The sequence below is a fragment of the Colias croceus genome, chromosome 14, assembly GCF_905220415.1.
Source record: "Colias croceus chromosome 14, ilColCroc2.1".
In the NCBI taxonomy this organism is placed as follows: Eukaryota; Metazoa; Arthropoda; class Insecta; order Lepidoptera; family Pieridae; genus Colias; species Colias croceus.
The window spans coordinates 5,295,018-5,310,226 of NC_059550.1; the positions used below are offsets into that span (position 1 = coordinate 5,295,018).

A 15,209-nucleotide genomic window follows, 5' to 3' on the forward strand; every position below is an offset into this window, starting at 1 on the left:
CCGCTTATTAAATCATTGCGGAGCTGAGGTGTGATTGCCAAACTGGTTCTTGTTTTCCTTGTTATTTAAAATGTAAAGGTGTATGCCAACTGTTAAATATGAATGACTGTATTGTTAAGCTATTTAAAAATAAAAACTTTAAGGTTTCGAAAGATTTTCGCTTATTGGCTTTAGGAAAGATGGATCCTAAGGGTTGTTAGTTACTTACTACCCACCCGTATCTTGAAATATTTTTTTAAGAGCAAAGTTGTATATGGTGGTAAGTATGTATAGTTTAAAAACAAAACTATTCTAAAAGCTATTTTAAACTGAAGCTCTCGCAAAGCTTTTATGGCACTCGCAATAAAAGCTTTTCACGCGAACTCTTTAAAAACGAAACAGCAGATAATCTGTTTTCCAATCGAATCCATTCAACGTGTTAGTATGTTATAATCACATTCCGATACAGATTTTTATCAGTAGGAGCAATAATTATTCGTGTTAAATGACGCAACCGTGACGTAGAGACGGACCGTCGTCGGCGCCGAAGTGGTGCGGCTTACGCGCCTTTCTGCCGCACGCCTCTGTGGCCCAATGGATAAGGCATCGGCCTCCTAAGCCGAGGATTGTGGGTTCGAGTCCCACCAGAGGTAATTTGGTGTATCTTTTTATTAACTATTTTTATTATTTAACGAAAATCGATATTATTAATTTGTACGGGATTGGTTAGGACTTTGTTTAATAATTTCTTATTAATAGTGTTTTTTAGTTTTAAATAATAGATTCATATTCATACAATACAACTCTAACATGCGTTATAACGAGCATATGTTAGAGGCGCGCAATTAATTAAAATTACATTTTTTACAACCCCAGCTTTATTTAGGCAATACACAAAAAACAAAAAAAAAAAACATTGATTGATTCATTTTATTTTCAGCAACAATTTTTTAAGTAGGTAAGTACCACCTTCCTCATGTTGAATTACAAATATGCAAGTATATTTTATTGGAAATATTATTATCTACATAATTTGCGTACCTATTAACGGAGGGGAGGGTAAACGGGTAAAGGATTATCTTTAAATTTATTTAATTTGGAAAATAGAGTTAATAGAGTTAATTTATTCTTTGATTTCTTATTGCTTTTCTATGAGATATCACATGTGAAGGTATTTACTACCTAATATTTCATAAATAGATAATAGGTACCTACCACTAAAAGTAACTAACTTCGATGAAAATGGTAAATATGTACATATTTATTCCCGACACAACCTATATAAAATTTCGTTTAATTATATCTAAAAATAAGTTCCTCTTCGTGTGCAACTCCACTAAAGATTTACGAATTGATAGAGTTTTGTGTCGGATTACATACCTACTAAGTATATTGTCTCAATTATATTTTTTTAGTATAGTTCTTACAAAATATAGTCCTTATACTCCTTATAAACCTAAAATCAGAATTCCAAAATAAACGTGTGGTTAATTGTAAAGCTAAAGTAGGCGAAATATGTTTTTAATCTCTATCTTGGCTATCGGTAATACGTAGATGAATTGTTTTGATTTTCTATCAACTAGAATCGTGTAAATTATCACTACTGTGGGCGTAGTTACCTACGCACAATAGATTTATTGATAGATAATACTTAGAATTTAAGAATTATCATTTTCTTTACCCGCACTCTATGAAACAGGTAACAACCTGCCTTTCTAGAACTCATGACACATACAAATACTCGATATATTCGCATCGATAAAACTATTACCTTATTGACACCTTTGCGTTTATAAAAGTTCCATATCGCGGGGAAAGCTGTTAGATATGATAAGAGTTATAATTTTATTGATAACACAGTGAAGCATCGATCAGTCGATACTTGCGAGTCGATCCGGTGTCCGGGCTGACTAATACGGTTATTGATTGAAATTATTACGCGATTTTAAGGATTTGTCTATCGCGGATTATGAACTGTAGTCGATAGTTTGGACATCACTAGTGTGTGAAGTGAGTGTATCATGAAAATGATGGGTGACAACGAGATGGGTTACGGCGACTACTACAACTACGACGGCGGCTGGTCCGTGATGCCGCAGGAGTACAACGTAGAGCCGGCCTGCCAGTACCGACAGCCCCAAATCGAAGAGGACTATCGATACAATACCTATGCGTGGGTATTTTTGTTATTGTTTTCTAATCAAATTTATTCTAATGTCTAGTCATCCACAAATTTTGATACTAAGTCTATGTACTAAGTACTGTAGGTATGTTCAATAGGTTCGTAATGTAACTTTTCCACTTTTTAAAAATATATTCTCATTCAGATATGAATTCATATCAGAAAATAGAAGAAGAAAAAGAATAGAAAATTGATCTTGTTCGAATTATTCTTCTTATTAAAAACAGTATTTTATTTCTAATTTTTCTTTTTACCAATTGCTCTAAGAATAATGGAAAATTTACACCACCTAACAAAAATTACCAATATTCAAAATAAATCACGCTATCACACTTTTCAACGTGCAACTTAGCGTCGATACTATTTACGTCATTTCAATAAATTCATTTTCAACGAGATACTTCTAGGTATAAGTTAAATGTGTTCTCATGTTTTGTTGAATCAATTATAAGTAGACAAGTTAAGTATTAAGTGTATCGTTAGTGCATACTTACCTACTAGTGTCTGAGCAACTACTGAAATCTTCAGATAAGTTTTACTTTTAACATACACTTGTTATGAGTGTACGTGAGTCAGACATGAATCATCGCATTTTACAAATGGGCATTAAAGAATTTTATACAAATATTTATATACTACCTAAACATTCTGATTCAACGATTGTGAGCTTTTTGTAAAAGTTTATTTGCTGAATTTTCCCTTTATTTTTTTAATATAACCAAGTAATAAAAAACTAAAACGTTCTCAACATTTGAGCATAAATTGATCAATTTTCGCGTAGCGTCACTAGTCAGGTTGATCGGCTCCATTGCGTGCTCTACACCTATAGAGTTCCGTCGGCGGTGAGTCGTCGCGCTGAGTACCATCGAGCCATAATCCGTCAGCTGCTCTCTCTCCCATGCCTTCGTGAAGTCCTTAATTGGTTCGGAAGCCCTCTTCGTGGCCTGGCGTGCTTCTATCCATTTAAACCCACTGCGCCTAACCAGATTGCCGTAACGAAACGTTCTGAAAACCCATCGACTTTTACTCTCTACGTTTGCTTTTGCGAAAACATTTGAATTGGTAAAGTTTATTCGTCGTAAATTTTCTTTGAGCATCAAGTGTCGACTGACGTGAATATTCAGGGAGTTTAGTTTGTTTTTCGTCACGAATGCTACGGTTCATTAGGACTAGCTTCGTCGTCGGAATAACCTTGGTTTTTCTGATGTAGGGTAACTAAATGGTAAATTATGCAAAAAGTTCTTTTGCTATGAATTTTCATGGGTTTGTTTGTTGCAGAAGGCTAATAGAGCTTCGTAATTTGGTGATGGGGTAGTCTTTTTTTCCGTCGGTCGCCGGCGGTTGGTACGGATGGCGCGGTAATACAATATAATATACAACTTTTACACAAATTACTTTCCTATCGTGCCGTTTATCAGCCCCCATTATTTTACCATTAAGCATTGCAAATACAAAACTTATCATCTTTATGAACGCGCCTAATGATACTTATAGTAGTTTTGTATACTTTGAAGTTATTATGAATTGTTTACGATAGACCTATTTTTTTGTTTAAAAAGATAATTGAAATAAAAGAATTTATAATATCTCTTAATCCTATGTAGTTTTAGTAGTATTAAGTAGATACCTATTAATTAGGTAAGTAATAATAGGATCTTATTTTCTGATATAACCTAATGATTTTTAACAAGTGAATATTAGAGAAAAAAAAATAGTTCTTACATATCGCTAAACAATATACACAATCACGAACTGAGTTTTAAAAAGTTAAATTGTACATCTGGCTGCAATCGCACTGATTAATAAAATTTGATTGAACCCACGGGCCTTTAGGCAGATGTTTTGTAGAAAAAGCGAAGACCCTTGTTATTTATGATACCTACTTAGTTTAATATTACATCACACAAAAATATATCACTATCTACAGTATAATAAAAAGATAAATGAACCTTTATAAATTTTATTCGAGCAATGTATGAGCGTGAGTATGAGGAAAGAAACGCTCTACCACTAAATTTGCCAACATCACAACAAATTCACATATTTATAGACATGTACATTGTACATGCATTTTAAAAACTTTTAAAAACAGTTCTTAAAAAAATAATTAAGAGAGATTAAACGTAATATAATTTCTATAGTTAGCAGTAAACGATAATATAATGATATCTAACAGAAAAACTTTACACATTACATTAGTCTAAAAATGTATCCCATGATAATTTATTTCTGCTAAAAGTGATCTCATACATCTCAATCAAGATTAAAACACGAAAGATGTACCTACGTGTGAACAATAGCAGGCAGCGTAATGTTAAATCGAGCGCACCCACGGTTGCGATGAGCCGTGAAGAGAGGGCGCTAGCACCTGCCGCGGTACCCTCACAAATCTGGCCCTCAGTTACCTCTCTATAGTATATGTTGGATTGGCAGATACATCAGGATTGAACTTTTTTTTGGGTTCATATAGATATATTGCTATGAATTATAAAACTAATATGAATATAAAATTAATGCCAAGTGGTTTGCCTAAAGACAATTTTATGAAAAAAAAGCTAAAAAACAAATCAATGATAAAATGTATGAAAAAATGAAAATAAGAAGGTTTATACTTTATAGAATAAAAAAGAAATCATATCATCACTGGAAAGCAATAAAAAGCAAGTTCTTATTGGACAACAAACAGTTTTCTTTTCCTACTGAGCTACGGGGATATTTTAGCTGTCTCGCATCCGAGAGACAATTTTTGGGTAGCAATTATTTTTCCCAGGCAATATCGGCTTGGGTAGGTACTATAGGTTATACTTATAGATGATATTTATAAACAATGGGTCATATCGATTGTATTATCTGCTAAACACGCATTTACCTACAGTATATCGTCGATCGCGATGTTTCAAATAGATATTTTAAAAAAGGTATTTCTCAATAAGTCAATTAAACATTTGATGTTGGTGCATTGCACGCCACTTAGGGGATCGTTCCCAATAAACGTAATTGCCCTTTGTTGAGGGAATTCATTTTAAACGAATGCGTGCTTACAATAATCAGTTTACCATGCAAGTTAACATGCGCAATACGAATAGGTATAGATACCATTATGCAGGTACTAGGTACTATATTACATCTATATATTGGCATAAGTAATTTAATGAAAATATATACCTACCTAAGTCTAGCTGCTTGCTGTTCCGGTTTCGCCCGTGTAGAAAACATAAATCTGAATATCTATGGCGAAAAAATTTCAAAATCGCTCAATAGTTTGTGATTTTAATTTTAACGTTTTGTCGAGTAGGTATTCCTCGCTAAGATATTTAAATAACTATTGTATATTTTCTTTACACACTGTGCTACATCCGATATTCTGCCTCATGACAGCAACAGAGAGAAAAGTAAGGTAACTACCTAATCGGTTACTGGAAATATTTTTATTCATAATAAAACAGATTATTTTCTAGAATATAATTTAGTACATTTTAGTTAATATTTTACTAACGGTGTAGTAATAACCGATAGTTAGGATTTGCTAGAGTTATCCAATAGGTAGTTGATAAGCGTATTTATAAGTTGATAGGCGTGTTATTTTTATATCATGTCCAGAAGCATTTATTGCATATAGTGGTATAAAGGTGACTTTTTTTATATTTTTCCTTATTATCCATTGCTTTAATAGTAGGTAGGTATGTACTATCATAATGGGTATGGCTATAACTAATATAAGATTTTAAACAATAGGTAGGTAAAGTGTTTTATATGAAAATGTATCATCAAAATTCTGGATAATTCATAAAGCTTTTTTTCAACTAGTAATATTAGATACACATGCAAAGGATTAATGGACACCTGCAACGTCTTAAGAATAACTTCAGAATCTCTTATTTCTGTGGGAATAAGTATTAGAATTACATTCATATCATTTCTCTTTTATCATCAATTTGATAATGAGATAAAACAATATATTTATGAAATTTTTTAGATACCTTTAAATTTTAACATGAAATATAAAATAAAAAATATTAAATAGAAAATAATTGTCTCTTTATTTATTAAGCGAGTTCCCGCTTCGCATTGTTTAAACCATAATTCATCAAATCATTGTTTTTAACATTTGGCCCCTTATTAAGTTTCAAATTCTTATATCCTGAAGATCACTAAATTGCATAATAAAAATCGTTTGGACACTAATATAACAGGTAAGGTACATAACATAATCTCGTTCATATAGCAGTACATAAGTAAATGACATAGGTGGTATGAATTGTAAAAATAAGTACTATCCGGTTTTGTAGAGTCCAAAAGAGACAGCCGTATAAAATCTTTATAGTATACCTAATAATTGCATAATTTAAATTATTGTTAGTAAGATATATGTTTATGTTCTACTTTATGAAAATTATCATCCATACAACAAGTGCATAATTTCGTCTTTATTCTAATAGTCATCTCAAAAGCTTATACGGATCGGTCAAATATTTTGTGAAATATATGCGTGTTTGCAAATCGTAACTAGTAGGTAAGTATGTTACTTTCAATTTTATTAAAAATGTATAATTTCAATGAAAACAAGAACATTATTTACTGATCTAATAAAATATCTGTTTTGAATACGCTTGTCAGAAACTGTTTAGACAAGTAGGTAATTATTAACATTAATATAAATTTTGCTTTCAAATCAAGCAATTTTTCAAATGTTTATAACAATAAAGTAGAATATAGACTTGAATAAGAGCGGTTATTCAATGCTTATAATGAGCATAATAAGCTTAACTAAGTGCGAAAGAAAAACAATGGTCAAGCGCACACGTGCAAGTCATAAACTGATAACTTGAACTTAGCGTTCAGGTACAAGCTATTGTCTTTGTTAAGTGACAATACGCTAAGCACTTACACATGTTTTGGTTGCTATTTAAATTATTCAAACTGTTTGAACACCTGCAAAGGATTTTTGATTTTATTTTTTCCTAAAATTTTATATAAGTTATACATGTGTTTCATTGTGTTTTAAATCTATACATTTATTAAATCTGTAGAAGGGTCAATTCTGTACATTGAAAATATTGAAAAAATAAATATCAGGGGGGGGGGGGGGTTGCTGGATCGATACCAAACCCAAATATGTGATTAAAAAATTGCTGTATGTGAAGACATCACGTGAAAACTAACGGTTCGATTTCGATGAAACTTTGTATAATTATACCTTATTATCCTGGGCGTTAAATAGGATACTTTTTATCCTGGAAAAGTATATGAGCAGACCATAGACGTTGTTCTGTAGAACCGCGAACACACGTTGCGTATCACTATAGGCCTAGCCGTATTTGGGTCCAATAGATATTTATAAGATGTCATTGTTGATTGTAAAGAGTTACTCAAAATGGAGAAATAAACCATACACGCGAAGACCGACATCCGCGCGGACGGAGTCGCGGGCGGAAGCTAGCTTCTGAATATAATTGCATAGATATTGAATTTTAGTTAAAAAATTATACGGTTCATATTTTATACAAGGTTTTAGAAGTTGTTTATATTCTGCTTTTTATAATTGGGTCGCAGCTCATATACCTACCTACTCAAATTTTCTTAGTTAACGCTTTTAAACTGATAGGTATTAATTTTCACTGATATAAAATATTTTTAATTACCTTTTTCATTACCTACACCTTTTAACATTACAAAGAGAAATAAAATATATCTAGTACGTGTTAAAGTAGAAGCTCAGAAAAAAATTAATAATAAAAAAATATTTCACAAAAAATTTAATTATGTAGTTAACTATATCATAATGAAAAAACGTATATTTTTCAGATATATAATTTATTTCAAAGTAACAATATGAAAATATAACCAAATGAATAAAAAAATGATCACTGTTAACGCTGTTGATATAAAAAAACGCAAGCTTACACAGGCTTATTAAAGCACTCTAAATGAAAATCATTATCCGAGGCATTTAGAGCGGCGTCCATAACGAACCCGGCCTCAACAATGGGCTTAACGCGCGCACTCATTACAAAAGCGACATAACGTAACGTTCTACCTCGAAAGCTTCTCTATTCAAAGTGTATACTCCAGTTTTTTTAGCTAGTAAGGCTTTTGCTATGCGGCGATTGGCCGGGCAGGATACCGCCCAGCGCGTTCCGCCGCGCGATTGGCCGGCGCGGATCGAGCACCCTCAAACTTAGCTGAGTAGGCTGTCGAGGCACGAGGGCGGCGCGGGGTCTTCACCCCGAGGACCACTCGAGGGTTGTTTAGTGCGGGTGCGACGTCGCGAGGCGTAGCACGTGTTCACGCGAGTGTGTTCTATCAGTCTCCAAAATTATTCCGAAAGCGAGTTCTCCCGGTCGGGAGATGAAGTGCGAGGAGGGTGAGAGCGAGCGGTCGCCGCCGCCGCTGCTGCCGCCGGCGTCGCTGCTGGCCTGGAGCCCCATCCTGCTGCCGCCATGGGGACCGGCCTTCTTGCCGGCGCTCTACCCGGCGGCTTTCCGGTCCGCTTTTCCCGGGTGAGCTGCAATTTCGAGATAAAATGTTACGCACTTTAAAGAATTTGTGATTGAAGTTGTAGTGAATATATATTCTTTTTAATCGAGGTATAAAAATATGGTAAATAAATATTTAAAGTAGGTATGCTTTACACTTTATATTCGTAAAATATGCGTAGGTAGGACATAGTTATTTGCAATTTTTACTAGAAGCTGCAAGTGGAAACTTGTTTTAGGGCAAAATTTGTATTCACTCTACTTGACAATAGGAAATTGAAGCTCTATAAATGTGGTCATAAAATAATTAAACTCTATATTTGTAGAATATATTGTTGTTAATTGTGTAAATAGCTAAAAATCTATTTCCACCTGTTTACACAATATTGAAAGAGATTGATACCTCAAACAGTGCTAATCCCAAATCGTGACAGACGACAGTTTGAAGGTACTCCCAGTGAGAGCTTGTTAATCATCATGTTTACAACCTGCCAAAGGCTGGTGCCGCCTTTTCATACCGTCACGTTCGGGACCGCGGGAACTTTTCACGCGTACATGTAATTTTGATATTTTAATAGACATCCGACTGTTTGAGCTCTTACAATAATTGTAAAGGCGACTCTATTATGTAGGTCACGTTTTCTGGAGAGGTGCTCAGTTAACAATATGCGGTCGAATTGATATAACTTTTTGTGATTCTGCATTCACACTTGTGACTCTGTTAAGCTTAAAAGTAAATAGTATATATCTTTGATTATACGGAATTATTATAATTAATAATAATATAACGTCCAACATATGAAATTCCTACTTAATTACTTACGTGTAAATTATCCCTACAATGCTTATTTATATACCTAATCAAACCAATACATCAAATTAAAAGGTAAATAACTTAATAGAAGGTGATATTTACTGAAATAAATTGCTAATAGTAGATAGGTAATTATGATAACAAAAAATTAACAGATATTATAACGCATTAATACTTACTACTTTTTTGGATATAATGTATGCTAACTTTTTTAATAGTTGTAAAAAAATATATTATTTCAGATAAGTATATTACATACCTACTTAGTTTTAAATTTATAACAATACAGTTTGATCTAGTTTACGCGCCTACCTAATCAACTAAAAATATACAACGGATGTTCCATATTGAATGTAGAGTCTTGGAAATATCATTTAACATTTTATATAATATGGTCTACTTTATACAATACAAATGCGCTTTATATTATAAAAACAAAGCGATTCTGTTGTTGAACTGTGCTATTCTCTTAAAATTAATTAAAATTATCTACAATTAATTAAAATATGAAATTTGAACATATTTACAGTGAAAGTTATTGACAAACATATACTCAAGCTCTTTCTCTTGTTACAGATTGCTAGACAGTATGAAAATGCCGGGTCAGCGGCCAGGCTTTCAAATATCAGATATTCTGGGTTTGAACGAAGCGAAAGGTCTGGACACCCCCGCTCAGAGCTCGATTGGGTGTTCCCTGGACTTGCCGGCCTATCCACCTCCACAGCACAGCTACTCACACGAACTACTCAGGCATCATCAGCCCTGGTTGTCTTTGGATCAACACGATAGTGCAGGTAAAAACTCTAGTTGTTTATTTCTTAAATAACTAAGTGTTAAGCCTTTAGGATTTATTGCACTTAGCTGCAGTAGCCTGTACAATTTATCAGTTATAGGGTTAATGATTTAAAAGGAGGTGGTTAGGTGCTTTTGTATTAATAAGAAAATGAAAAGAAAAAGGAAGTAGACTACATAGCTATAATTATGTAGAGTTATACTGATTTTTTAGATAATCTATACATATAATAAATCTGTAGAAGGGTCAATTCTGTACATTGAAAATATTGAAAAAATAACTAGCAGGGGGTGTTACTGGATCGATACCAAACCCAAATATGTGATTAAAAAAATTTTTGTCTGTCTGTCTGTCTGTCTGTATGTGAAGACATCACGTGAAAACTACCGGTTCGATTTCGATGAAACTTGGTATAATTATACCTTATTATCCTGGGCGTAAAATAGGATACTTTTTATCCTGGAAAAATACGTAGAAAAAAAATTAATCTCAATTTTTCAGTTATCCATAGACGTTGTTCTGTAGTAGGTACCGCGAACACACGTTGCGTTATGCGTATTATTATCTAAGACCTAGCCGTATTTGGGTCCAATAGATATTTATAAGATGTCATTGTCCGAGTTACTCAAAATGGAGAAATAAACCATCCACGCAAAGACCGACATCCGCGCGGACGGAGTCGCGGGCGGAAGCTAGTCTTCAATAGAATTATACACGTAGGTATTAAAAATTAACAAACACGTTAAAAACAAAAAAAATTTATATTTTTTGGTTTTTAAGGCATTATTTATAAATTTATAACAAAAAAAATTCTCAAATTTTCTCATATAGTAGAAATCTTTTATTGAACGACGCTATCAGTGGTTTGTTACGGTATTATTATTCCTGTTTTCAAACCACCACGATGGTCTCAAACTGAATTTGATAAAATTCGCTCATATCACGTTTTACTACAAAGAGAAGCCGATAAAACAAGTATTACGAAATGACATTTATTATCCATTGACATGAATAAGATAAGATGTGACATCGAACAAGATTTGGATTCACACTTATAAAAATACTTCACCTAAAGTATTGAAATGCGATGAAAATTGCTTATTAAAATGCTGATAAAAATTATGTGCATCTAAGATACCTATGTGCTAGATAATAAAAAGATGGATATCCACGTACTTATATTTAAAATCGATAAACTCTTTAGTAGAGACGCGAATAACAAATGCATCCAATTCCAGCAGTTATTAGTCACATTTGTTATAAAATCAAACCGATGAAGCAAATCCAAAATTAGCAATATTGTTCAAGTTATCGGTTACGCATATCTTCAATATTATCTCTCACATGTAGATATCCAACTAGACGAATTATCATACAAAAATATATTGACCCACTCCAAACTAATAGCTATTCGGTACTTCGGTAGCCGTGTTCGAGAGGCCGAGATTAATTTTTCAAATACTCCTCCAATGGAGTGCCTTCAGCCGCTAATCTGTAGTTGTCATTAATTATTTTTATCGCTTATCTAATATTTCGGCACTCGGTGTACACTTGATAGCTTGTACAATTCTTTAATCCGTGTATTCGTGATTGATTGTGAGTACCTACCTACTGTGCATTTATGTGTAGAGTCCTGAATTATGTTGATTTATTTCTAATTATAATCATTTATGAATCAATATTTGTGTATCTATTTGATACTTACATAAATCTTTTAAACAAGGATTAACAGTAGGTAGAAAAAATCAACAACAGTTCATATTTTAAATCGAATTTTTGTTGATTTAAAGGTGTAGAAGCTAATGTAGAGCTTTAAATAGAAGCTGAGGTTTCTCATAATTATAATATTTGTTTCCACAACTTAGAAAATTCATTTTTAAATACCTCCTTTTGGTTCTGTAAACCATCTTATTTATGTTCAAAGATTCGTAACTTGCAATACGCGATATAAATGAGTCCAAATACGCTAAACGGGGTGAGATCACGCCCTTATTTCTCCCGGGGCTACCAGACGATTGTTTAACCTCAGCCGTGGGGTGCGACGTGGAACAAATTTGTCACCAATGGCTGATGCCCCGTAAGCAGCTGTCGGCTATCAATTACATTGTTTGCGGCTGTTAGGGGCCCCATTCGTTCATTATTTGATGGCGTTTAAACATTTTATTGCTTTCCATTGTCTAGTATTGATTCGGTATCTCCCTGGATGACTATTTTCGCATTATCAGAAATTGATCGATTTTTCAGTTTGGGGGAAAGTGTGAAAGCTTGAAATACTTATTTGTTTCAAGAAAATTATTAATGTTGACAATTTACGGTTAGATAAATAGGTAGAGCTAAGCGTATAATAAATTAAAACTTAATGATAATTAATTAAGTATTGTATTAAATTTAATGTGGGTATTTTCTTTCATAAATTTTGTGATTTCTAAAGTCAAACGTAAATGTTTAACGTAATGTTTTTGATGAGTTGCCATCTTGTAGATATCAAAGAAAAGCTTCGTAACAAGATAGGTCGCAAGCGATTGTTTAAGTAAAGATCGTCGAACAATAGAGACAGCTGCTGGAGTTGGGTGTGGCTCCCCTCTCCCCCCTCTTCCCCACTTAGCTTCCCCGACACGCCCAACCTCACTCCCGCCTCGCATTAACATATCCGTGTGAAAAAGCTTTCAATAACTGAGGGGGATACGAACAATGTTATATTTGCTGAGTTTTTTTTCTAAGTATATTCCATTATTTGTTCCCGAACGACCTCTAGTTACAGTTAAATAGGCCGACCCTTACAGATTAAGAGGAGATTTACTTGTGAGTGTTTAGAACTACATGTACTACAATTTTGTGTAGTGGGATAAACGTTTGGTACATGATTGTGATTATCCCACGATTATAATTTTATATTTAGCTTGAATAAGTTAGCTCGTATATTTTTCGTAATTATTATCTCTATACAACATATAAATGTTATTCTATATTTTTTGCTAATAAGTATTTCCGTTTGTCGTAGGAGTACTTGGACAACAAGCCAGCCCAGACAGCACTTCACGAGCTTCGGAACTCTCATACGTTGGACCATCAGCTACTTCCCCGTCAACCGGGCGACACGACCACGACCATGATCACGACCACGACAACGATCACGATATCATTGATCACGACGATGACAACGACCACGATCAACCTCAAAACAACAACGGTGATCCTAGCTTAGTGCACAAGAAACGCAAGCGGCGTGTTTTATTTTCTAAGGCACAAACCTACGAGCTGGAGAGACGATTCAGACAACAGAGATACTTATCGGCGCCAGAACGAGAGCACCTAGCGAGTTTGATAAGATTGACGCCGACGCAAGTAAAAATATGGTTCCAAAACCACAGGTACAAGACAAAGAGGGCCGTACAAGAAAAGGGGGCACATGACTTAAACGTCGGTGGCCTGAACTCACCGCGACGTGTCGCGGTTCCCGTCTTAGTTAAAGATGGAAGGCCGTGCCTCGGTAAGCCAGATGGGTTGCCGCCGCTCGGGATGTCGCTCCCGCCGTACCAACCCATGCATCACCAGCCGCCGGTGACGGGCCATGCGCCGCAACCTAACGGATGCTGGTGGTGAAACAAACTAATGTCATTCCTGTGGAAACTAGTCGTTAATAATAGTGCATTCAGTTATATCCACGAAGCGATCGCATCGAATATTAGTATTCTTCGTATATAGAGTACCTACGTGGAAATGTATACGTGCCAATATTGCGCTTATCTATTTGACTCACGCAATTGGTTCATATGACAACTGATAAGTTAAAAGTTAACAGAGAAACGAATGGCATTGAATATGATATACTTTGCTATCAACTGAATCTTCACTAACATTCCAAAATATTAAAAGAATAAAATCGTATTAGGCATTATATCTCGAATACTAAAAAATGTATACAAAAGTATTTAGATAATTTTTAATTAAGTTATTATTTGGGATATGACCCAGTATCACAATGTATCCTTCAATCACGTAACTATATACGGTTACGGTTTTATTGTTACCACCTGAAACTTTTAACAACAATTTTAAAGTTGTCAAACCATTTCTGGTTTGCGGCAATCGATTGTAGTGTTAAATTTCTCAACATAATATATTGGGAAACGGGTCTATATGGTATTATGAGTTCCTATTATTTTATTTAGAGTTATGGTACTCTTCTCTATCTCGTGAAATTTTGTAACACGTTTGCGTCTGTTTCCTTATCTTACCTTTCAACACCTTTTACGTACATACGATTATCTCTTTACGTACATAACATATTTGTATTTAATCTTAAAATTACTTTAAGTTATACATTCCATTACAGTATTTTGTAAATTTAGGTGTAAAGGTTATTAACGAAATGACCAGATTTTATCAGATTGCAATATTTAGATATAAGGTGCAGTATTATTATAGTTGATTTTTATGCCTAGAGTAGCTATTTATGTATATTCCAAAGAGAAGTATATTTATGAAAATGTAAACTGTAGTCAGTAGAAAGTGTAGTAAAAGTTGTATATTGTGTACATAATTTTATCGTGGGATTCTTTAAAATAACGTTAATAATTCTCGTGCTGATTATTGAAGTTATATACCCACACATGTCTTTGTAAAAAGTGTTAAATATAAATTATTACTATTGAGTATTAAAGTGATTGACATAAATAAGAGTGCTTTTATTCCTGTCCATATCCTGATTTTACTTATTTGAAGTTAGCTTAAAGTTTTGCCATGTTTAGATCCCTATATTTCGCCGTTATGGTTATGAATTAGCCAGATCCGACTAATAATTATTACAGATGAGAATTTTAAATAGTAGAAAATAATAAGGTAGATTATTTAAAGTTTTGATAATATCAAATATCAGCAAAACAGCAATTATTTCTCACTGCGCACCTAAATCGAAATTTCCAGTATTTTGCGTAGGTACCCTAAGTTTAGAGTAACTCGAAG

The 15,209-nt window shown here is 33.8% G+C and overlaps 1 protein-coding gene and 1 non-coding gene across 2 annotated transcripts; both read left to right on the top strand.

Moving 5' to 3' along the window:
- The first annotated feature begins 559 nt into the window (after positions 1 to 559).
- On the top strand, positions 560 to 632 carry Trnar-ccu. The gene has a single exon. It is a non-coding gene; the product is annotated as a tRNA-Arg (tRNA).
- A 1,219-nt stretch (positions 633 to 1,851) lies between these two features.
- Positions 1,852 to 14,921, top strand: LOC123697416 (homeobox protein Nkx-2.2-like). Its single transcript, XM_045643930.1, has 3 exons — positions 1,852 to 2,152; positions 10,028 to 10,245; positions 13,246 to 14,921. Exons 1-3 carry the CDS (start codon positions 2,001 to 2,003, stop codon positions 13,845 to 13,847), a joined length of 972 nt encoding a protein of 323 aa, XP_045499886.1. The 5' UTR covers positions 1,852 to 2,000; the 3' UTR covers positions 13,848 to 14,921.
- Positions 14,922 to 15,209: the final 288 nt, after the last annotated feature.